Genomic DNA, 24,036 nt, shown 5'->3' with positions numbered 1-24,036 from the left:
TTCCGGCTGTACGGATGGGACGCCACCGAGAGCGGGCTCGGACGCCAGAGCGCCGCTGCGCGCACCGTCGAGAAGAGCGGCCCAGAGGGGCGCGCGCGGGGGCCTGTGGGACGGCGGCGGCGGCGGCGGCGGCGGCGGGCGCGGGGTGGGCGGGGCGCGTCCGGCTGAGCTTCCTTCCGCGGGTCGCCCGGCCCTGCGGTGTCGCGGCCTCCCCGTCCGGGGCCCGGCCGGGCGGCCCCGGGCCGCCTTCCGTCACCCCACAGCCCACCCCGGGCCCGCCGCCGCCGCCCCGGCGCGGGAGCGCGGGTGGGGCGGAGCCCGGCCGTCCGGGCGGTGATCCGGCCGTGCCCACGCCTGGCATCCCGGCTCCTCGGGAGGCCGAGACCTGAGGATCGCGGTTCGAAGCCAGCCCGGGCAGCAAAGCCCCTGAGACTTACCTCCAGTTCATCGCAGTGGCGAGCGCCCGCCCGGGGAAGGGTGCTCAGAGCTGCGGCCAACCGCTTAGCTTATTTCAAGGAAACACAAGAGGATGCTCAGCTCGAAGAACTGCATTAACAGCCTCCCTCCGCCTGCCTAAGGGCAGGGTCTCAGTATGGAGCCCAGGCTGGCCCCTAACTCCGGATCCTCCAGCCTCAGCCTCCCGACTGCTGGGATTACAGGAATGCCACACCAGGCCCAGCTCTTTAATGTTTGCTTGTCTCTTGGCCATATACCTTAAGGAAGAGCTGGGTCACTTTCAGTGCCTGGTCTGTGCTAATCAGTGCTTCCAACGGAGCTAGAACCCCACCCTCTCAGTCGGCCACACGTCAAGACAAAGAGGCTGAAAAAGGAAGTGTTTATTCTTGTCCCATTTCAAGAGGTTTCAGCCCATGGTGAGCTGGCTCTGGGCTTGAGCTGCCGCAGACTGCTTTCCTCAGGATGCCTGGGAAAGGGAGAGGCAGGGCTGGAAGCCCGCTTTCCCCGGGCTTCTGTGCCCTCTGCTGTCCACCTTCAGGGAGGGGCTGGGCCATAGATAGTGCCCCAGTCCGGTCTGGCTGCTGGCCTTGTTGCCAGGAGCGTTTCCCAGCTGCTTCTGTCTTTGACAGCAATGGCACAAGCTTGCCCCCAGTGGGCCAGTTGAGGGGGCTTGTACGCAGACTGCAGGCCACTCTGATTGAGCTCCTGAGGGGCCCTCTTTTGGGTGCACTGGCACAGTCCATCACCAAGTGGGTCCTGTCCTGCCCTCCACATGTGCACCATTGCTGGACACACACCTGAATAATACTGTTTAAATGCTGTGACATCCAGTTTTAAGCTAGTCTGCATTGGTGTGTATACTAGGACTTCATAAAACGAGCAAGTATAAAACCATCAACAGCACTCTGCGTGCCTAGATGGCATACAGCTGTAGCACCTCTGACAGCTGCCTTTACTGACAGCCTTCCGAGAGACATCCTCCTCCATAGTCACTTAAGAGAACTCTGACACCAGGAAGTTTGCCAGCAGCTTGCTCTGACCTACCCTGTTCTTCAGCACCAGCTCATTTTCATGACTGACCTCAGGGCTATGTCACCAGCTCATTTCCATGGCTGACCTCAGGGAGCCAGCTATGTCAGGACAGTTTAACACTGACAGTTTCTTCCTGGCCACTAGTCCACCCTCTTAAAGGCTCAAGGCCCAGCCACTTTCCATTCATGTCCACTGAAGTCACAGTCATTGACAAATTGTTGTCTCGTAATCTTCAAATAAAAGTGCCAAAGCGTTTAGTGATCTTTTTATTATATTAATATACTTGAGATGAATTCAATGCTTAAGCCCTAAAACAGTAACAATAAAAATATATAACTTATAATTCTGGTACCTGAAATAAAGATAAATAGAAAAGGATGTTAAAACATTAAAAAGTTGCAAATTTTCATTAAAAGTATTTACATTTGTGTTCTCATGTCAAATGTATATATTTAAATTAGTTACTTAATATCGTTATGAAATAACAATAAATATTAAATATTCACAACATATGCATACATGAAAATTCAATTATTAGTGTCCAGATTTATGTATTTATTTATACATGGCCGATGGGTGTTAGTACTCCAGTTTCCTGTCTTGTCCGTGCTCCCGGTGTGGGGCACACGCACCACACACAGCGGGCTATTCCCACAGTCCCAGCAAAGACCAGCTAACTGAAGAATCCGGAAAAATACTGTCTTAAAGTTAGAGCAGATGAAGAACATTACATGTCTGTCTTTCTCCATCAGAGAAAAGAATAATTCCTTGGTTAGCTTTTTCATTATTGTTTTATTTAAAGAGGTATTTTACTGAAAACGGATTAGAAAGTAACAGTGGACATGTCTGGAACTATAGCATTTGTAAACACGGCGGTGTGGGTACCTCGCTGGCTTGTGTGCCCAGCGGGTCTTGGACAGCTTGTCCAGGCTCGCTGACGTACCCAGGGACATCACTCGAGTACCTAGCATTTTTTAGTTTTTACTACATGGTTGGGAGTTAAAAAATACTTACACACTATAACACTAAGTTCCTTGATCCCCAACGTTTGCAAATGGCTTTTCAAAAGCCTACCCAAGCAGCCTCGGGAAGCAAGCGGAGTGGTAGACGGGGTGCTGGGTTTCCAGGCAGATGTCAGTCACGTCTGTCTAACCAAACTTCCTGGGAGGGAGCGGTGACCTGTGGCGTGGGATGGAGTTCTTGAGGGAGGGGGGGGTGGTCTGAGCTGCTGATGGCTGCTTCCTGACGGGCCACACACCGCTTGGGAAGGGGCCAGGCATGGTGGAGGAGAAGGGACAGGGTACAGCAGGGCTGGTGGGAAGGTCGGGCTTGCAGAGGCGCCAGTCAGGGTGGGTGTGTGTGTGGGAGGCGTTCCATGTCACAACCCAAATGGTTTCAAACGCTGGATGACTGCAGGGCCATCAGAGATGTCAAGGAAACCTGACTTTCCAGGACTTAATCCGCGTGGAGGATTTGAACCCCTGAACCGAGGCGTGGTGAGCCCTCAGAGCAGAACATGTTCCAGGCGGAGTCACAGGGACAGTGCTCGGCACGGGGTGCCGCGTTCTGGGGACCGTTCTCAGGATGGCGCCTTCTAGCTTCCTTTTCTACCTTGATTTCTTGTTTGGGTGAGAACACAAATCCTCCAGACGTAGCCCTGCTTCCTGTAAGCACGTGTACTGCCCGGAGGCCTAGCAGACAGGCTGTGGAAGTCAAGGCACAGTGGGCACAGCGCCATCGGCCTGGGGTCACCAGGGCTGAGCCTGGGCCGAGGGCAGGAAAGGGAGTGGTGCTGGCCGCTGTGGCCCCGGCTCTCGGGCCCTCCTGCCCATGCTCAGCCACCATGTGGCCAGGCCCTAGCTCTGGGTGGGTTCTTTGGTCAAATCTACACCGTTTACGTGAAAGCAGACGCAACGAGCCGAGGGACAGAGCACAGGACTCTTTGCAAGAGAGTTTCAGATGCATTTAGAATCAGGAAATGAAGACACAGGAGGCAGAGGGCCTGTCACCGCTGGGTGTGCGTCCTGCGAGAGCTCTTACTCAGGCCTCCTTTGGGGGTGGGGATCTTACTTCCGATCTTGGCCACAGACAAACTTGACCTGGCTGCGGTGGGGCCTTTACCTATAGAGAAGACAGCCACACGGGGCACAGGGACTGTGTTAGAGCAGGGACGCAGACCTCACTGGGACAGGGCGAATGGCTGGGAGGCACAGACAGAGCTGAAGGGGTCTGGGGCTATGGCTGTCTCCCAGCCTGGTGGGTCTGCATAGTGGACACTGGTGACAGTCCACAGGTGACCACTGCAAGGAGCGGGCCCTGATGGCTGCAGGGCAGCAGGAGAACGGGAGAATGGACAGAGGCTCAGAGGGAAGCCTTGCGTAAGGCAGAAGGAACTCGGGGACAAGGAGCCATAGGCCTCGGTCCCCTCACTGCTGAGGGGCTGGACTAGGATGGCATCAGGCCTCGTGAGCCCGGAGCAGGCCCGGTGCGGCCTGCGCAGTGACACGGGCCCCCGCTTTTCCACACGGAGTCACTCTGAAAGTGAAGGTGCGCTCCCTCATGAGGTGTCCATCTACCGGGTGGTTTATCAATTAAGTAGTAGCGCCTCTTAAGGGTCTATTTAGCTCCATGTCTGCCAGTCCTTGGAGTCCATCTGGTAGGGAGGGTCATGGAGCACTGTGAGCCTGCCTCGTCCTTACGCTAGGAGGACTTCGGGCGGAGCGGCCACGGGCCTTGTGACTGGCCTCCTGCTCAGTGGGGCGCCAGAGCGTGGAGTGCGGGGATGTGGTGCTGGGCCCCACAAGGGACAAGCCTCACCCTGCGCTGGCACTGGGCCCTTGTGCAGGATGTGGGTCTTGCGCAGGTTCATCGTGCAGCCGGCGGGGCTCATCAGGTGGGCCTTCCAGGCCTGTAGTGGAAGAGGTGGCCGTCAGTGTGGCCACCCAGAGGGACCTGGGACAAGGCTGCCGGCCAGGGTGAGGGGCGCATCTGCAGGGGGCATGGAAGCCTGTGACCTCCGCCACCACGCAGGTCATGTGTGGGGCTCTACCCCAGACAGTGCCAGGGGCCTACAACCTGCTGAGCCCTCAGAACCAGCCCTGCCCCAGGTGAGATCGTGGGTGAGCACAGGTGGTATGGGTGGAGCCAGAACCCTGTGTGCGGACTCAGAAGCGGGGCGGGGAGAGATGGCAAACGGTGCTGGCTATCTACGCCCCAGGCCGAGCTTGTGGCGTGGGCTCCAAAGCACAGACACTACAGCAGGCGCTGCCATCTGCTGATGTCAGCACTGCTCAGCGTGGCGCAGCTGGGGAAAGGGAGCCAATGTGCACACAAGCGTGCTGACATCACAAAGGGGGTGGTACGCTAGGACAGTGAGGGCAAGGGACAGTGGCCACTGACTCGGAACACGCCTTATTCCACAGGGATGGATGTCACACAGGGCTCCCCCAAAGACTTGAATATAAAATGCACAAATGAACCTAAGTCTAGGTCTACACTTCCTTCTGGAGCCGGGCGGGGAGTGGGAGGGGTGGGGGTGGGGCAGCCAGGAGCCAGCCTCCAAGGCATGGCTTGCACGTGGCTCAGCTGGATGCCCGCAACACAGAGGGCAGTGCTCTGTGTAGTGCAGAGCCACGGGCTGCCCCTGGGCTCTGGGTTGCCTCCAAGGGTGGAAGAGCAGAGCAGGAAGCGCTGGTCCTCCCCAGGGACTCACCAGGCGCCCGGGGCAGGGAGGAACCACAGTGGGTGAACTGCACAGGCCAGGCTGCACTAACCCCAGCAGCCAGTGGGCTGCAGGACTAGACCACTCTCTACAGATGACTGCAAGGACCAGCAAGGCCGTTGCATTCTGACCGTCTACAGAGCAGAGCCCTTTGGGAGGACCCCAATGAGTGCTGGGGAAGGGACTGGTGGGAGGGGAGGAGTGTGACTCCCACGCACAGGTCCAGCCCTCATGGCAGCATCAGTCAGGCCCATGTTTCTCCCAGACCCTCACTCACCTCTTCGCCGGGGGTGAAATTCTCATGGCACAGAGGACATCGGTTCGCCAGCTTCTCTGACTTAGCAGCTGAAACGATTTTAGTAAAACTGATTTAGTTCAGCTGAAGGAGCTGCTCAGTGGTAGAGCATCTGCCTAGTAAGATCAAGGCCCAGAGTTCAAACGCCAGTATTGCTCCTGCCAAATAATTTAGCTGAACATCTGAGAGTTAAATAAGGGAGAGACACAGGACACGCAGGTGGCGTGGCTGGCAGACATGATGCTTGCACACAGCCTTTACTGTCACTCCACCCCCAGCGGCCCAGGGGCAGGCCCAGGCCGGCCTGCAGGGTGCGTGCAGGGCACTCACGGTTGCACTCTTTGGCTTTGATGTGTCTGGGCAGCTCCTCCTTGGGAACGGCCTCGCTGCAGCGGTGGCACTTTCCAAACTCCTCCCTTTTGTCACATTCTGTCAGCAGGTGCTCTGTCAGGCTTGAGATCTCGACTACCTGCATGTGAGGAAATCCAGGGCGCACTGCTGAACTGCAGCGGTGTCCTGCGGGGTGACCCTGCTCCGTGCCCACACGCGCCGGACAGTGTGCCAACCATGTCTTAAAACCCTTGGTACTCATCCCACAGGGTAGCTGTAGGTGCGTGAAGCCCCGATCTCCATGTCACCTAGAACCGTGGAAGGCCTGCAGAGTGGTGGGTGGGCTGATCTGAGTTCTTCAGTGTTTATATGTATGGCTCTGGATTCAAATGGATTCCCCGGTTTTGTTTTTCTGGCCAGTCTTGGAGCTTGAACTCTGGGCCTGGGTGTTGTCCTTGAGCTCCCTGAGCCACAGCACCACATCTGGCTTTTTCTGTGATTCTGCCTGGGTTGGCTTTAGATCTCAGTCTCCCGAGTAGCTAGGGTTACAGGCGTGAGTCACCGGTGCCTGGCTACTCCCCAGCATTTCTAAGAATGGGCAGAGATGGGACTGATTCTCTTGGCAATTTACACGCTTGGCATCCCAAGCTCTGTTGCTGGAGCTGGCCCAGCGCTGGAGAGGACAATCACCCCAAAGAGGTTTTTGGAGTCTCCTGACAGGGGGTGTGGCGTGCCAGGACAGACTGGTGCCTGGGCCTGAAGGAACTCAAGGTGAGGGAGAGAAATGTCTGTCGTCTTCTCCTTGAAGGAGGAGGTGGCTTTATACAGCTACGTAAGGATCGTAAAAAATATATAAGAAAAAGACAAAGCAAAGAAAGAAAAGGAGCTTGGCACTGTGTGGACAACAACTATGTAGGGGGACGGGAAGGGGGGCAGGGAAAGCGAAGGAGGGGGGATGGGAAGGGGGGCAGGGAAAGCGAGGGAAGGGGGGACGGGAAGGGGGGACGGGAAAGCGAGGGAAGGGGGACGGGAAGGGGGGACGGGAAAGTGAAGGAGGGGGGGACGGGAAGGGGGGCAGGGAAAGCGAAGGCAGGGGGGACGGGAAGGGGGGCAGGGAAAGCGAAGGAGGGGGACGGGAAGGGGGGCAGGGAAAGTGAAGGAGGGGGGACGGGAAGGGGGGCAGGAAAAGCGAAGGAGGGGGACGGGAAGGGGGGCAGGGAAAGCGAAGGAGGGGGACGGGAAGGGGGGCAGGGAAAGTGAGGGAAGGGGGGACGGGAAGGGGGGCAGGGAAAGCGAGGGAGGGGGGACGGGAAGGGGGGCAGGGAAAGCGAGGGAAGGGGGGCAGGGAAAGTAAAGGAGGGGGACGGGAAGGGGGGCAGGGAAAGTGAAGGAGGGGGGGACGGGAAGGGGGGCAGGGAAAGCGAAGGAAGGAGGGACGGGAAGGGGGGCAGGGAAAGCCAAGGCAGGGGGGATGGGAAGGGGGGCAGGGAAAGTGAGGGAAGGGGGGATGGGAAGGGGGGCAGGGAAAGTGAAGGAGGGGGGACGGGAAGGGGGGCAGGGAAAGCGAGGGAAGGGGGGCAGGGAAAGTGAAGGGGGGGGACGGGAAGGGGGGCAGGGAAAGCGAGGGAAGGGGGGACGGGAAGGGGGGCAGGGAAAGCGAGGGAAGGGGGGCAGGGAAAGCCGAAGGAGGGGGGGACGGGAAGGGGGGCAGGGAAAGCGAGGGAAGGGGGGACGGGAAGGGGGGCAGGGAAAGTGAAGGCGGGGGGACGGGAAGGGGGGCAGGGAAAGCGAGGGAAGGGGGGACGGGAAGGGGGGCAGGGAAAGTGAAGGCGGGGGGACAGGAAGGGGGGCAGGGAAAGTGAAGGAGGGGGGACGGGAAGGGGGGCAGGGAAAGCCAAGGCAGGGGGGATGGGAAGGGGGGCAGGGAAAGCGAGGGAAGGGGGGATGGGAAGGGGGGCAGGGAAAGTGAAGGCGGGGGGACGGGAAGGGGGGCAGGGAAAGTGAGGGAAGGGGGGATGGGAAGGGGGGCAGGGAAAGCGAGGGAAGGGGGGACGGGAAGGGGGGCAGGGAAAGCGAGGGAAGGGGGGACGGGAAGGGGGGCAGGGAAAGCGAAGGGGTGGGGACGGGAAGGGGGGCAGGGAAAGCGAAGGAAGGGGGGACACTGTCCAAAAGAAGAAATGTATTCAGTACCCAACTCATGAAATGGGAACCTTAATAATGATGGTAAAATTAAATGAAAAAAAAAAAGGAGCATGGATCCCAGCTACTTGAGGCTGGAGGCCAGCCCAGGCAAGGAATTCTGTGACAGTCTTTGTTTTTGTTTGCTTGGTTGGTCGTGGGGCTTGAACTCTGGGCCTGGGCGCTGCCCCTCAGCTCTTCAGCTCAAGGCCAGCACTCTACCACTTGAGCCACAGCGCCACTTCTGGTTTTTTGAATGGCTGGAAGTGGCGCTGTGGCTCAAATAGTAGGGAGATAGCTTTAAAAGAGCAGCTCAGGGATAGTGCCAGGTCCTGAGTTCAATACACACACCAGAAAGGAGCACCGCGGAGGCAGACTGGCACCTGTCCTGCAAGGCCCTCAGTTCAAACCTCAGTACTGCCAATAAATTAAAAAAACTTAAAACAATTATGGTAGGGAAGAATTCTCAAGCGGCTCATAAAAAGCATGAACCATAGGGAAGACGTGATGGCCAACGCGGCACAATTCTCCTCAGATGTGTGATGTGTGCATTAAGTGGGGACCCCTCTGGGGTGGGGCCACGGTGGGCTGGGGGTGACAGTCCACCACGCAGCAGCAAGGGACCGCCCTGCGGAGCCGCGGGGCCGCGGGCTCGCCCACGCCTGACCTGCCGGCAGTGGCCGCATCTCGTCAGCATGAGGCAGTGCTTCCAGTAGTGCAGGTCCAGGCCCTCCTCGGTGAAGGACTCGCTCCTCTCCCCACAAAAAATGCAGAGACTGCAACAGAGCACAAGGGTCTCACGCCTGGCCCCTCCGCGCCCAGCCCACGTGGACATTCCTAACATATACCGGCCGGGCGACCTCCTGTCTGGAAGTACCCAGGCCTGCTCTGAGGGCCAGCTGGACCTCGCTGGGAGGGTGGCAGGGCTGAGGGGCCCGTTCAGACGCCAGAGCAGTCTCTGCCAAGCAGTGGCTGAGGCAAATCAACCAAAGGCTCCTCTGAGCTTGCCCCTTGTCAGCGGCCATCAACACGCAGGATGGTTTCGAGCTCAAGGAAGGAAGACACTTAAGGTCCGTGAAGGGTTGTCATGGCCACTGAGCGGTGAAAAGCGTTTTGCTGCCACAGAATTTGTGGGCAGCAGGGCGGCGATCCGTGCTGGGGTGCAGACAGGGGCCGTGGAGCTAGTGACTTGGGTGGGGTGCAGGGCAGGGACCTGTCTAACTCGGCTTGTTGGTGTAGGGTGGTTTTTCCACGCTTTAAAATCATGGATAAAAGCCCGCTAATGGAGTCATCGCAGTGACTCAGGGAGAAGTTGTAAGACTTTCTACCACAGTTATCACACCGTGAGGTAAAGATAGCGTGACTCACTTATCCAAATAATGGTCGTCGGGGGCATCCGGGGCAGCAGGCGGGGCCACTCTCCTTCCCTGAGGGTCTGACAGATGGATCAAAAGAGAACAATGTCAGTCACCTTTTGTGGAACCCCTTATTTGAGCAGGATTGGCTGCTGGAGCTGGGGAATGAGCAGAAGCAGTTTCCAGGTATAAATTCACCTACCCTGAATGGCGGGCATCACCGCTGCACCCTCCTTCTCCTGGGACACAAAACAGAGACGTCCGTCACTGCGAGTTTGCCCTTGGTCAGCATAATCCTTGTGTCACAAGGAAGGACCTTCAGGTCCTTGCCAGTTTGTCACGGCCACTGAGTGGTCAAAAGCGTTTAGTGGCCCGGAACCTGTGGCACAGGGCTGTGTGGCAGCCCTGGCCCAGGCCCTGGCTGCGGCCCCAGCTCCTTGAGCCCTTCCTGCCTTTGAACTTTTTGGCTGCTCGTTCCTGACTCCTGACCTCTGGTGGAAAGCTGCTGTGGCTGCTCTTACCCAGCAGCAGTGTTTTCAGGCCTAGGTTCCGATCTGCCCTGTGCACACTGCTGGTCTTTTAGCATGTGCCATGAGAGCATGCAGAGCTAGCCAGCCATGGCGGCCAGCAAGAACCTCGTGCATGTTGCAGACTGTACCTCAAACCTGTGAACATTTTTTTTTGCCAGTCCTGGAGCTTGGACTCAGGGCCTGGGCACTATCTCTGAGCTTCTCTGTTCAAGGCTAGCGCTCTATCACTACAGTCACAGTTCCACTTTTGGCTTTTTGATGGTTAATCAGTGATAAAAGAGTCTCATAGGCTTTCCTGCCTGGGCTGGCTTCGAGCCACGATCCTCAGATCTCAGCCCCTTGCATAGCTAATATTACAGGCATGAGCCACCAGTGCCTGGCTCACCCCTTTCTTCTTAAGGTGCTTTCTTTCAATTTAGGAACTTAACTACAATATTCAGGTTACAAGACTATTTCCAACCCCAGACACTGGGCAGTTTAGAAGGACACATTTTTATCCAGCCAAATAGAATCTGGTCCCAGCACAGGTGATATGTCCCCAGTCCTGGGTGAAGGCCTCCAGGTGAGGAGTATTTACACACTTCCTTCACAAGTGTGCTCAAATCAGACCTTCAGTCAGAGAGAAACTCTCTCCCTTGTCCCTCGTCTCCTCCCTGCCCCGGACCTCCTCTGTCCACTTGCAGCAACTTCCTACAAGCCCTGCAGCGAGAGGGGTTGGGTTTTTGACATTTGATTCCAACTCCCTAACCTAAACTAACTCAGAAGCAGCAAAGATACCATTTGTACCAAGCAGCAAAGGAAGCGTGAACTTTCCCGACCTGGACTTCAGCCTGAATTTCCTTCAGGGCCGCCAGCTGCCCCTGCAGAACTTTGATTTCTTCTTTCTTTTGTTTTTCTGCTTCTTCTGTAGCTGCTCTTTTCTGTGCCTGGAAAAAATCATTTTCCTGTGAGGAGGGCTTTCTGATGGTGGGAGATGTGTGAGGTGTGTAGGATTAAGTAAATCCTACAGATTAGGATTCATGGGGGACAGAGGTGCCAACCACTGGTCCACCCAGGCTGGGGTGCGAGGGTCTCACCAGCACGAGGCAGAAGAGCCAGGAACGGAGTTCAGAGAACCCGCTTTCTTAGTGGAAGAGCCAGGACTGGGGGAACCAAGATGCTTTTTTCTTTTTGGTGCCAGTGCTGGGGCATGAACTCAGGGCTTAGCTTGTATGTTCAAGGTTGGCACTGTACCACTTGTGCCACAGCTGTACTTCTGACTTTTTGATAGTTAATTGGAGATGGATCAGAGTCTCCTGGACTTTCCTGCCCAGGCTGGCTTTACACCACGATCCTCAGATCGCAGCCTCTTGAGGATTACAGCTAGGATTTCAGCTGTGAGCCACTGGCTCATGGCCTCAGCACTCACAGTGTAGGAGCCAGGTCCTGAACTAAGGGAAGCATCACTCTTAGCTGTATCCCCGAATGCACCTGCCCAAGCTCCCCAAGCATGTGGCTTCATCCATCTACTGCGAGGGCGAACTCACCCTAATTTCAGCATCCGTGGGCCTGCCATCTATTTTAGCAAATCCCTCAAAAATCGTCTTGTAGAGAAGATTCCGGCGTGTGCTGCTGTCGTCTGGAGGGAGGTACTCTAGGGCGAGGGCCTGGTGCTCCTGGTACATGTCCAGAATCACCCGTACCGCCATCTCTCGAACCTCATACACTCTGTGCTCCAGGGCGCTCACTGCGAACTGAAAGGAGGAGGCGACTCTAGTTGTTACCGATGCTCAGACGAATGACATTAGCTTTGTTTCTAGCTAAGAACAAGTAGAGGTACATTATACAAGTTTGGTAAGTAAAGAAAGCGCTCAGGTCTCCTGTGTCAACACAGTTTTTGAGAGAAACACACTGCACATGTGTGCCTTGTGTTCTTTCTGCCCTGTACCGCGAGCATTGGTGGGCCTTGACCCGTCCATAGATTTCATATGACGAGCACAAGGCATTTCAAACGTGTAGAAGAGGAAATACAGTGGCCCTCGCAGATCTGCTGTTGAGAGTTAGCTACAATTGTTTTGTACCTGTCTGTTGTAAGAAACGGAAGCACTGAGGGGTGACTGGCCTCGTCTTAGCCTTCCTGAGCGGCCCCCTTCCTGCCGGCCTCACTTGAAGCCGACGTGTGTCCCTCCTTCCTGCAGCGTGTGTGCGCAGGGTGGCCGCGGTGGCTGTGACCGCACCCTGTTGTCCTCCTGCCACCCGCCTCTCCAGCCCGTGTTCAGTCTGTCCCTCAGGGACCCCCATGCACCCGGTCTCCTCCCTCCTCGGTACCATGGGGCCAAGAGGAATGTGACCCAGACTCTAGGACTGCCTACTTTGGGCTGCACACGTGGGACTCAAGCTACACCGTGGGGTGCCCTGGGCACAGACTTCACGATGCCCACCTCACGGAGCCCTCACCGTCCATCCGCAGCCATGGCCGACCTCCTTGTTTGAGGCTGGCTCGTCTGTTCACACCTTGCTGGGTGCCTGGCCCCTCAGGCCCTTGGTCCTGCTTTATCTGTGCCCTCCAGCCTTGTAAATGGCATGGGACCACAGCCAGAGAGCGATCAACTTTTAGCCACTGAAACCCTAGTGTTCGCCGTACACAAAAGCTCCCTGCAACCAAGGCCTCGCCTGGCCTGAAGTGGGCGAGGTGCCAGGGCAAACGCCCGCGTGCGCAGGCTGCTTTCTGGCCCTGGAGAAATAGGCACTCCAACCTGGGGCAGGAGAGAGGCGGCAGCAAGCCAGGCGTGCAGGCGCACACCTTGTAGCCTAGCACTCAGGGGTGAGGCAAGAAGACTGTGATTAAAGGCTAGCTTGGGACCACAAAGTGAGAGCCTGTCTCAAAACAGAACTGAACACAACCACTAGGAGACCAGAGCCATAAATAATGTCAGGGCAGGAAAAATGGCAGGAACAACTGGGCTCTGGTGGCCCTGGCCTACAGCTGGCTGCCCCTGACAAGGTCTACAGAGCGGAGCTCAGGACAGGACTGGCAAGGCGAGCCAGACAGGGCCCTGGGCAGTCAAAGCAGAGCAGGGCCACGGCCTCAGCTGTGATCACTCAGAGTGGAGGAGCCTGGGATGGGGACTGAGGGTTGGTATCAGTGGTCCAGGCTAGCCAGGAAGGTGGCTGTGCTGATGTACCTATTCAGTGGGGCCGTTACTTCTCTCACATACCACGTTCTGATCTGCGCAAACCACACACCCCAAAGGTCGGCAGACAGAAAAGACTCAAGGGGCTCTCAGGTGTTGGACAGACGTGGTTATTTTTCTAGAGTCATTCATTCATTCATGGGACATGGATGAGATGCCCCCCCGGCTGCAGGTGTGGCCTCCTGCTGGGGTCATGTGACCACAGTGGCGGCTCACCTTCATCACGCGGTCCACGGTGAAGCCTGAGTTCTCCGTGCCCAGGTCCCTCAGCAGGCGGGCCAGCAGGTCCACCTGGCTCATTGCCAGATGGACGGAAGTGTTTGCTTTCAGCGGCTGCACCAAGGAAGGCGGGATGATCTGCAGACACCTGACCTCCTTAAACAGGGCCATTTCCTACAAAGCCAACGAGGTCTGTCAATTCCTACTTCAAAATGCCACAAACAACTTAGTACACATAGCGTCAACTTCAACCTAAATGCTGATGTAAAACAGAGAAGTGAAAAGTGATTGGAGTAAACTCCAGGAAAATCATTGATGTATAAACCCACGTTTCTACTGAACGGTATAAACCCCATGCCCAAGAAAGCAAGTCATGGTCACTGGGAGATTAATGAGGGCTGCAGAGAAAACAGTGGTTAATTTGAGGTCTGAGCTGCCAGTATTTCTGACTCACAAACAAGGTTAATCTGAGCCACACAAGAGGCACAGGCTGGAGGATCATGATCTGAGGCCAGCCTAGGCAGAAAGCACAAGATCTGAAAAAAAAAAATCTAAAGCAGAAAGAGCAAAAGCAAGACGCATATGGTAGAGCACTTGCTAAGGCTCTGGGTTCAAACCCAGGTATGAAAAAAAAAGAGGTAGAATCTGTAAGATATTTAATTAGAGAATGAAATTATACCTTCAAGTGTAATAAACTAAAAACATCTTAAATGATGAAACCATACATGTTTTCATCTCCAACATATTTTTGGAAAGATGCTTTTTAAAGATGACATTATAAAATATTGAAGCACTTAAATTCTAATATAGGAAGAAATCTGTTTTCTCTGCTTTTGAGACAGGGTTTCACCATGTAGCCGAGGCTTGCCTCTAATTCTCAGTTCTTCCTCAGCTTTTGGAGTATTGGGATTACAGGTGTGAGCCACCATGACTGGCTAATAGCTCCACGCATCACATCATCTAAAATCATCTCTCATTTTTCCAGCACAATTAACTTTATGTTTGGGTCCCTGAGTTGACTGTACAAACATTAAAGACCAAAGGAGAATAAAAAAATTCTTCAGAGAAGCATGCACGGCAAACTGCTTAAGCAACAAATAAGCTGTAAATGTGTGACTGGTCATTTGGCACGCTTGTGTGAAAGAACTAAGTCCCTGTGACATTTCACTACAATGTCATCTGAGCCTTCCGGACCACTCAGGATTTAATAAGGCTTAAAAGAAATAAGGCATGGTGCAGTCACACACTCCTATAATTCCAGCTACTGTAGAGGTTGGGGTGGGAAGCGTCAGCCTGGGCACTGTCTCTGAGCTTTTGTGCTCAAGGTTAGAGTCCTGCCACTTGAGCCAAAGCTCCGCTTCTGGCTTTGGTGGTAGTTAATTGGAGAGGCAAGTTTCAGACTTTCCTCCTGGCTTGGCTTCAAACTAAGATTCTCAGATCAGATCTCAGCCTCCTGAGTAACTAGAATTACAGGCACGAGATACCAGATCCAGGTCATTTTTTTTTTTTTTAACTTAAATAGTCAATGTGGGATAAAAGAAACGTTGTAAAAACCAAACCACTCATTTTACCGAAAGTTTATGTTAAGTCAAAACTCCTCTCGCTGGCATGGGTTGAGCAGGAAGGTGACTCTGGGGACGGGTGCCTGGGGCCTGGGCTTCCTCAGGGCGGGGGGTGTCTGTGGGGAAGGTTAGACCTGGATAAAGTTGGAAGCCATGACCCGAAGGCGGGCGGAGGAGTCTCCGGTTCTGGTGAGCAGGGCGGGCAGAGTCCTTTCCACGCAGTGTGTCGTCTCCACTTTACTCAGCTTATGCTTGGGAATGTACTGCGTGATTATCATCTTCAGCAGCTTCAGAGAAGCCTGAAAGACCTGAGAGGAAGGGTAGTAAGCACGCAGGTGGTGGCTGAGTCTCACCAGCAGCCACCATGGTGTTCACCACCCCTGATGAGTCTCAACCATCTACTCAATGGGACGGCCTGTCTGAAGGTCTGGCCCGGCAGGCCATCTGGAGACTGCTTTCCAGATAGATTCCCGCACCCACGTGACCCTGTTCCAGTCCTGCCGTCAGGAGGGGTGCAGCACATGCTGTGACCTGAGGCCATCGGACTCCACTGCCTACACACAAGCTCCCGCACCACGAGCCCAGCCAGGCCGAGGACCAACTCTTCTTTGGTGGTGGGATCCTACCTATCGCACGTGTCAGGCAGGTCTGCTACCACGGAGCTCCAGCCTGTGCTTATGTATGAAGTGCGATCTAAGTATCATTTCAGGCTAATAACTCACTTTGCTCACCAGCATGACTGCAGCTACTCTTTTTTTTTTTTTTTTTGTCAGTCATGGGGCTTGAACTCAGGGCCTGGGCGCTGTCCCTCAGCTCTTCAGCTCAAGGCGAACACTCTGCCACTTGAGCCACAGCACCACTTCTGGTTATCTGGTGGTTAACTGGAGGTTAAGAGTCTCACAGACTTTCCTGCCTCGGCTGGAAACCGCAATCCTCAGATCTCAGCCTCCTGAGTAGCTAGGATTACAAGTGTGAGCCACCGGTGCCCAGCAGAAATGCATTCTTTACCTGACTTATGTAATTGTAACTCCTCTGTACAGACCCTTAGAACAATAAAATAATGAAAATTTTAAAAAGCATTGGAAGCGCATGGGCTTCCTGTGTCTCTTGAGAAAATAAACATGAGCTGAGAGCTGTGGCCCCGCACAGCTGCTGAGGATCGTGGAGAAGACGCTGTGAGCCAAGGAGGGACCGGGGTGCACAGCTGCACTTCTGATTGCGCCGTGCACCTCCTGTTGGATGCCATCGGTGCACAGTGATGGCTACCCAGGGACCAGGCTGTCCCATAGCCATCCTGGGCCTCTGTGGAGCTGTGGGACCCAGGGCCTGGAGGACTCACCGAGATCACAATGTCCTTCATGGCTCTTCGGATGAGGAAGACGGATGCTCTCAGAGTGTTCTTTAAATCTTCCTTTGGGGTTCCGATGGGCAGCTCCATCAGCTTTTTACTCAGAGCCAGCAGCGCATCCTCTCGGCAGGACCACATCTTGGAATAGGCCCCGGCAACCTGCACAAGCACAAGTCTCCTTTGCTGTAGGGGACAGTGGTCCCACCCCATACAAGGTCTCCCAGACTGCGCAACCCAGAGACATAGAATCTGTTCTAGTAACAGATTTTCTGCAGATCCTTCTGCAAATCCGTGTACAAGTGTTAAAAATGTGACAGGTGCACAGAGACACTGTGAAGCTGAGGCCTGGGACAGCTGGGCATTTCTTCCCCAAGAAACTGGAAGTAGCTGGTGTTTCCCAGGGAAGCTAATCTTCACCAAAAGAACTTTGGTCTTAAATAAATGCTCATGCACAAAATCTGACATGTGAGCGCCTGTTCTGCAGTGCGTATGAGTGATAGTGTGTGGCTTCCCTGGGGAAATCAGCAACGGTCTAAAACAAAGCCTGGCTGCTCGCGCCTCCTCCCTTCCTGGCCTGTGCGCACACGTGTGTGCATGTGAGTACACCTTGGGTTCTCTTCTTTACCAACGTCTCTCCCAGCACGTCGATGGCAGAGCTGGCTTCTCGCAAGGCCTTTTCTGTCAAGGGCTCTGGCTCCACGGTGCCGTCTCCCCTCTGAGCGCCCCGCGAGTCTGCCTGGCTTATTTCGGGCTCCCCTGAGGTGTCCCCCTGCGGCTTGCGAGAGGCTGGAAGGGGCCGTTCATCATAGGGCAGAGTCTCCACCTGCCATGGGAGGAGAGGAGGCGGTGAAGCTCTGGGGGTCAGGGTAGGGGTCCCCCAGCTTTCTGCTCTCAAGGGAAGTGAGTGATCCTAATGGTGCATTTTCTTAACTAGCAGTACCATCAGATTATTTATAACTGTTATATTATCATAGTATTTTATACTACAAATGGGATGTAAGTACCAAAGTTAGACCAGGCCTCCTACTATATAGCCTTTCTAAACAACACCAGATGAAACAAAAATCCATGTGGACTTGACTGTTTCCCTCCCTCCCCCCCTACTTGCCTCTTCCTCCCTTCCTCCTTCTTCCCTCCCCCTCCCTCCCTATGCCATGTATTCTGAGCTGCACTGTTGGATAAATGTATGTTTTTATAGACAAGCCTCCCTGGCAAACAAGTTAAAACACCCCAGGCTAAGGGCTCCATGCAGAAGGGGTCATTTTGGTTCAATCACACAGGTTATGAAAGTGAAGGTTATTCTTTTCTGACAAGATCACTTATGTCTTCCTAGTTTATTGCTTACAATTAATTAACTACCAAACTTGATTCTAATGGACATGTTCATGTCTGGTAGCTGACATTTAACAAGCTCTCTCTGCCCCCTGGCTAGGCAGCTGCCCATTCTATTTACTGCCCACCCATCCAGCCAACACTTACTGAGCTGAATTTATGCCAGGCACTGCTCCTGGCGGCCCCCGCCCCACAACGAGGAAGGCGGACTTCCTGCCCTCATGGGCTTGGTCCTGATCCCATGGGGATACAGGCATACAATTAAATAAGCCAGCATGGAGCAGGATTTCAGGGATGAGCAGATAAGCGATCCAGGTCCTGAGGAGGTGTCACTGTGGTGCTGAAGCCACCTCGGCCCTTACAGAAACAGTAGTGAGCCTGCGCCTGTGCGCAGCTTTGCTCCTGTTCTAACATCCACCCTGTGGTCAAAGCTGAGTACACCGAACAGTGACTACTGCGGGACATTTCAACTCAAGCAGTCAACCTGGTAAAGACGGGGTGTTGGGGAGTGGTGACAGCTCCTCCCAGGGGCACCCTAGACCAAGATGGAGTCATGGCTGTTCTGCTCTCTTCTGCTCCCTCATGGACACGCTCTGGAGAACACTGGCCCTTCCTTGTCCAGTAGCGTATCTGAAATCTCCCAGAAGGCCTTGCCACATCTCTCCTCTACCAGAGGCTGGTGAGGTATGTGGCTGAGGCTCATCTGCAGGGTGAATCTGAGGACTCCCACACAGAGTGAGGCATGTGCTCACCCTAGATGGCCCAAGTGGCCCGCACACCAGCAGCCGGCTCTGTGGTGATGAGGAGCCAAAGTGCACGGAGCACTAGGAAGAAACCTGCTTTTTGCTGACATCGCTGAGCTCCTGAATCAAACTAGCCCAAACCACGTGTGATTTCTTATGTTGCTAGCTGCAGGAGTCAGTGAAACCCCTACTTCAAGTCATGCTTTCTGTGACCTCTGACAAAGTACTCAGGCAGCACTGGGGTTTGAACTCAGGGCCTGATGCTTGTGAGGCAGGTGGGCTGCCACTTGAGCCATGCCCCAGCCATGCCAACTGTCTTGTATTCAGTGATCCCGCCTCCCTCCTAGAAGGCCAGAGGTGGGCTGGCCTGGGGTCCTCCTGCACCAAGACCTGGCGTGGAACAGGCCCCGTGGGCGTCAGCGGGCTGCGGATGGGACTGTGCACTAGGCGGCAGCAGAGGGACTTACAGGGTTTCGTGGCAGAGGGCCAGCGGCGGGAAGTGATGGGTCTGCGGCAAAGCACCGAGGAAGAGTCTCCAGGGTGTGTGACGAGAGTTTCTCTTGAAGAAAGGGGTCTGCAGGCAGGTTTTCTGGCATCGCCTCTTCTGGCTGTGGTGGCGAGGGCACTGGCTTCTGGTGGCGGGGACTGCCAGGATGTGCGAGGGGCTGGAGGGGCAGAGCGAAAGGCCTTCGCGTCTGGAGGAGAGGAAGAGAACATTGGCCATGGCCAATGCTGCGCCAGGAGAAGGACTCCTGCACGCTGACAAGCCTTGCAATAAAGCAAAGCTCCCACTTCCAGTGGCCTGTGGCGTTCCCTCGGCCATCTCCACAGTTAGGACTGGGGCTACAGAATCTCTAGGCATGCCTAAATCCTAGTGTGAACGTGGGCATGTACGTGCAACCCCCGCCCCCCCCCCCCCCCACCCCCGGGAAAAGCAGGAGCGGGGGAGGAGAAGAGAAGGCACTTGGGCTGGACCCAAAGAGGCCTGGGTTCAACACTGGGCACTGCTGTCCACTGTGTGGGTCAAGTGGTTTTGTGCAATGCCACCCAGAAGAACAGAGGTGGTCACTGCCCTGGTGTGGCTCCCAGGCCTCAGCCCGGGTTTCTGGCTGCTTTCCTGCTTCAAGTGCTGCAAAGGCAGAGGCAAACCCCATCCCAGCAGCCGGAATGGAGGGGCTGGGTGAGCCGGGGCACCTGCATTCTCCACCCGTTCAGTGGGTCTCAGGGCCCAAGCTTCGGTCCTGCACAGGGTTTGGCTCACCCACCTACATGAGCTGTAAGATCAGAAGGCCAGCATGATACCTGTGGGCACCAAGGCTGTGCGGGTATACCTCCCGTGACTGCACACACCCCGAAGGGTCCCTGGACTGAACAGAGGCCAGGGCTGGAGGGACGAGGAGCTGGTGGACAAACAGCAGTGCCTCCACCTCCTGATCTAGGCCTTGTTCCCTTCCTCCTCTACTGCACATGCTCAAACATCACATCACAGCAGAATCTGCCAGCTATACACGGGGGGGTGGGGGTGGGGGGGAGGTGGGCACCCCCTGCTCCCCCTCCCCCACAGCGGTCCCCGCCCCCCCACGCCCTCACCTCAGGCTCCCCCTGCAGGAGGCCGTGCAGCTCCAGCTGCTCGTACACCTGGGCGCGGTAGCACGCCATCTGCTGCTTCTTCTCCTTGGCCAGGTCGTAGTCTTCCTTCTCCACTGCACAGCGCTTCTCCACCTCGTACCGCCCCAGGCGCTCGCCAACCTGTGGCACAGAGGTCAGGTCTGCTGTGGAGCGCCAGGGTCCAGGCAGGGACCACGTGAGAGTCTACGCGGAAGGGCCAGGCACTGGAGCACTATAGGACGGGCTGTGTGTCTCCCAAAGGTCCTGCTGCTGTCCTAGCACCCACGGCCAGGAACCCCATGCAAGCTTTGAGACAGCCCATCGCCTCGCCCCACCCTCTCCCCCTCAGTCCCTGCAGCAAGTGTTGAGGGCCACGGCTTTGGGCTATGGTGGTGGTGAACCTGAGCCACGCATGCCTTTGGGGTGCTCACTGTCTCCATGACCTGAGACTCAGGACCTGGCCCCGCACTAGCTCCTTGGCTTTCAGGGACCTGCGCTTCACAGTCTTCCCCTGGCGAAGGGGTAGGCGGCTTCTAAGAAGCAGCACCTTTTGCAAGTCAGCGATGGCCTGCTTCAGCTTCTTGGCGTGATCGTAGCGCTCCTTCTGGACAGCTTCCCGCTTCCTCTCATCCAGCCTGCGTATGATCTGGGCGACTTCAGGATCTTGGTACATGTCAAAAGCCAGGTCATCAAGGGGGGAGATGTAGTCAGATCTCCTGAGGAGAGAAAAGACCACTGAGGACAGGCAGGCCTGCGCACCTGTTCACGGCTGGGGAAAGGTGCCGTCTGTCCACGGTCCCTCCAGAGGAAAGGCCTGGTGGCCCTCGAGCTGTGGGCTCTAAGTCAGAGTGGCCGTTCTGTTTTTTGTTTTTGGGTCCGGTCATGGGGCCTGAACTCTGGGCCTGGGCGCTGTCCCTCAGCTCTTCAGCTCAAGGCTAGCGCTCTACCACTTGAGCCACAGCGTCACTTCCGGCTTTTTTTTTTCTTATGTGGTGCTGAGGTATCGAACCCAGGGCCTCAGGCGTGCAAGGCAAGCGCTCTACCACTGAGCCACCTTCCCAGCCCCCAGAGTGGCCATCCTGCCGCGAGAGCCCTACCCTGATGCTTAGCTGCCTGTGCAACAGGCCTCTGAGCTGAGTGTGTGTTCGTTCGTTCGTTCATTCATTCATGCAAAAGTGTTCCAAGAGCAGATCTGGGCCACATGTGGCAGAAGCAAGGGGCCTGTGTACTGCCAGAGTCAAATATAGATGGGAAACAAGAGGACAGAATGGGCCACCAGGCCTCCCTCCAGCTGGTGTGGGGGCAGCAGTCCAGTCTAGGCTCCATGTCATCACACTAACTGATGACCACGAAAGGTTTACATTGCTACCGCTGGGCTGTACTCAGAGTTACACTGTACAATTTCACCCCAAGTCCTATGCAGGTCCAGAAAAGTTCTTTTAGGAATCAGTTTACTCTGGTGATACTGGGGTTTGAACTCAGGGCTCTGCTTGCTAGGCTGCTGCTCTACCAGTTGAGCCATGCCTCCAGCTTGTCTTTTGCTAGTTATTTTATTTTTTTTTTGTCGGCTGTGGAGCTTGAACTCTGGGTCTGAGCGCCATCCTTGAGCTTTTCAGTTCAGGCGAGCGCTCTACCTCGTGAGCCACAGAGCCACTTCTGGTTTCCTAGTTGTTTCTTAGAGATAAGAATCTCACGGACTTTCCTGCTCAGGCTGGCTTTGAACTGTCATCCTCACATCTCAGCCTCCGGTGTAGCTAGGATGACAGGTGTGCGCCACTGGCCCCTGAATACACACAATCTTTTTCATTATCTAAATATCTTCCTTCTGATTAAGTAGTGCTTCATTCTTTGAAGTTTCCACAACAGGGCAACAACCATCTTCCTTCTGAGGCAACAATATAGGTCTAACCACTCAGCCGAGACTCAACAGAGGACCAGTGAGAGCCTCCGTGGCCAGTGCCCTAACAGCATGGTGTGTGCCTGGTTGCATCTGTGACCTGGATATCACTACATATAGGCAAATTATAATAAAAGAAATGCCATGAAAAATTTGTTTGGACACACAAGGTGCTGGTGGTTCAGGCTTGTAATCCTAGTTACTCAGAAGGCTGAAATCTGCGATCAAGGTTCAAAACTAACCAAGAAGGAAAAATCTATGAGACTCTTATCTCCAATTAAGCAGCAAAAAGCCAGACTCAGAGGTGTGGCTCAAGTGGTAGAGCATCAGTAGCAAAAAAAGCCAAGTGAGAGCAAAGGTCCTGAGTTCAAGCTTCCAGTACCAGTGCATGCACACGCCCATACCTGTACACACACATGCACACAATCACATACATTCTACCAAATCAACAGAAGCAACAAAACAGTGTTCCACAGTTCTGCAGTCAGAATTGCAAGGACGATGGCAGTAGGGGCACTGTGGAATCCCAGAGGTGACAGTGGGTTCTAAAGTCCAGTACTCCAGCTTACGCCAGCTCCTCTCAAACCTCTCACTGTCCTTCCTGGGGGAGGTAGGCACCAGGACAGGACAGGAGACTGCCCTCAGTGCGGGCAAGGCCATCCTGGGATAGGGGCCTGTGCCATAACCAACAGCATGTCCCTTCTCTCATTGGCAGCAGTGACTTTGAGCTCAGCCTGTGTGTCCTAAGGATGTACTCAGGAGTGGGTGAGGAGGGATGAAGCCATCTGGCTCTCTAAGTTTTCCAACTCTTTACTGCCAGGGATACATAACACTGCAAAAACTAAGATTAAAAAAAGAGGTTGTAGCTGGGCATTGGTAGCTCATGCCTGTATTCCTAGCTACTTAGGAGGATGAGATTTGAGGATCCCAATTTGAAGCCAGCTCAGGCAAAGTCTGTGAGACTCTTACTTGTGATTAATCACACACACACACACACACACACACACACACGCCAGAAGCAGAGCTGTGGCTCAAGTGGTTGAGTGCTAGCCTTGAGCAAAAAGGCTCAGGGACAGTGACCAGGCCCTGAGTTCAAGCTCCAGGACCAGCATGTGCAAACACACACATACACACATACACACACACACAGAGGCAGTAGAAGTGTATTCATGAAAATTATACATGAAAAATAACATAATGGGAAAGAGATGGGAAAAAATGTGTTTTTTAAGAACTTATATGACATGCATGTGGCTTTAAAGTAGCCATAAAATGATCTTGTCTAGCTGAATCTGCCTGGGCCCGAGGACAGCTGATGCTTCCATCCGCCTGTACCCGAGGGAGGATGACATCTCAAGGCTAGAACTGAGAAAGTCTCTAAAGGCAAAGGTGCAGATTGGCAAATTATCACAGCTGCCTTTGTCTTTACAACTTGGCAAGACATTCCGATCAGGTGCTTATCGGCTGCAGATGCCTACATGACTCCAGTTGCCCTCAATCCACACCTCAGAAATGACTTGACACTGGTGATTCTGACGATGGTTGTGAAGGTTTCTTGTGGAAGTAGGGGAGGGTTCTTACCCAGCGTAAGTTCCGTCTAGGGCTGGGTCCTCAGGGTTGTGCCCAAGATAATGGTCAATTAGCTTCTCTCTAGAGGTCTGTAAGAGCAAAATATCTGCTTAGAATCTCAGCAAACAAGGGACAACATGGAAGTGTAACTACAACTATTGCTAGAAAGTTTTAGCAAGGTTCAGTGGTCCTGGTCTGTTAGAGGGATAGTTAAAATTCTTGAGTAGAAGACAAGTTATAGTTGCTAAAATAATCTGATAGTTATTCACTAGTCAGTTTTACAAAGATTTTTTAAAAAATATCCTCTTAATGGTTTTAATGATATTTTTTGTGATGAAAATAAATGACTTGGAATGAGACTCCCAAACTTACAATATTATTCTTGTCACCAAAATCTGCAGGGTCTCCAATGATATTTATCGCAACCAAAGCAACCTAAGAAAGAGGTAAAATCAACAAAATGTAATGTCTGAGATGTCTCAAGCCTTTTAGAACTGTGAGCTACAGTATCACCACAGGGATGATATATATATATCAAAATGCATCAACTGTAGTGTTATAATAATATACAGAATTATTAGTTTCAAGATGAATTATGTGCTGGGTGCTAGTGGCTCATGCCTGCTATCCTATCTACTCAGGAGGCTGAGATCTGAGGATTGTGGTTCAGGGCAGCCTGGACAGGGAA

At 54.4% G+C, this 24,036-nt stretch overlaps 1 protein-coding gene across 2 annotated transcripts in view; it reads right to left on the bottom strand.

The window, feature by feature from the left end:
- Nucleotides 1-3,429: 3,429 nt before the first annotated feature.
- Nucleotides 3,430-24,036, bottom strand: part of Cep104 (centrosomal protein 104) — a 28,852-nt gene continuing 8,245 nt past the window's right edge. The window contains exons 5-22 of one of the 2 annotated variants that reach the window (XM_042702023.1): nucleotides 23,721-23,783; nucleotides 23,361-23,437; nucleotides 20,430-20,598; nucleotides 19,865-20,023; nucleotides 18,742-18,969; nucleotides 16,825-17,022; nucleotides 16,191-16,358; nucleotides 14,986-15,159; nucleotides 13,287-13,463; nucleotides 11,424-11,630; nucleotides 10,716-10,823; nucleotides 9,570-9,606; nucleotides 9,381-9,447; nucleotides 8,680-8,788; nucleotides 5,835-5,973; nucleotides 5,487-5,554; nucleotides 4,306-4,396; nucleotides 3,430-3,609 (exon numbers count right to left, since the gene is read on the bottom strand). In XM_042702023.1, coding sequence (XP_042557957.1) covers nucleotides 3,494-3,609; nucleotides 4,306-4,396; nucleotides 5,487-5,554; nucleotides 5,835-5,973; nucleotides 8,680-8,788; nucleotides 9,381-9,447; nucleotides 9,570-9,606; nucleotides 10,716-10,823; nucleotides 11,424-11,630; nucleotides 13,287-13,463; nucleotides 14,986-15,159; nucleotides 16,191-16,358; nucleotides 16,825-17,022; nucleotides 18,742-18,969; nucleotides 19,865-20,023; nucleotides 20,430-20,598; nucleotides 23,361-23,437; nucleotides 23,721-23,783 — 2,355 coding nt within the window. In that variant the 3' untranslated portion in view covers nucleotides 3,430-3,493. The remainder of the gene's footprint in view (nucleotides 3,610-4,305; nucleotides 4,397-5,486; nucleotides 5,555-5,834; nucleotides 5,974-8,679; nucleotides 8,789-9,380; nucleotides 9,448-9,569; nucleotides 9,607-10,715; nucleotides 10,824-11,423; nucleotides 11,631-13,286; nucleotides 13,464-14,985; nucleotides 15,160-16,190; nucleotides 16,359-16,824; nucleotides 17,023-18,741; nucleotides 18,970-19,864; nucleotides 20,024-20,429; nucleotides 20,599-23,360; nucleotides 23,438-23,720; nucleotides 23,784-24,036) is intronic. The other variant, XM_042702024.1, reaches the window with a different exon arrangement.

This window comes from Dipodomys spectabilis, unplaced genomic scaffold (genome assembly GCF_019054845.1).
Source record: "Dipodomys spectabilis isolate Male_0828 unplaced genomic scaffold, ASM1905484v1 ptg000299l, whole genome shotgun sequence".
Classification (NCBI taxonomy): domain Eukaryota; kingdom Metazoa; phylum Chordata; class Mammalia; order Rodentia; family Heteromyidae; genus Dipodomys; species Dipodomys spectabilis.
This window is presented reverse-complemented; position numbering and strand designations above follow the sequence as displayed.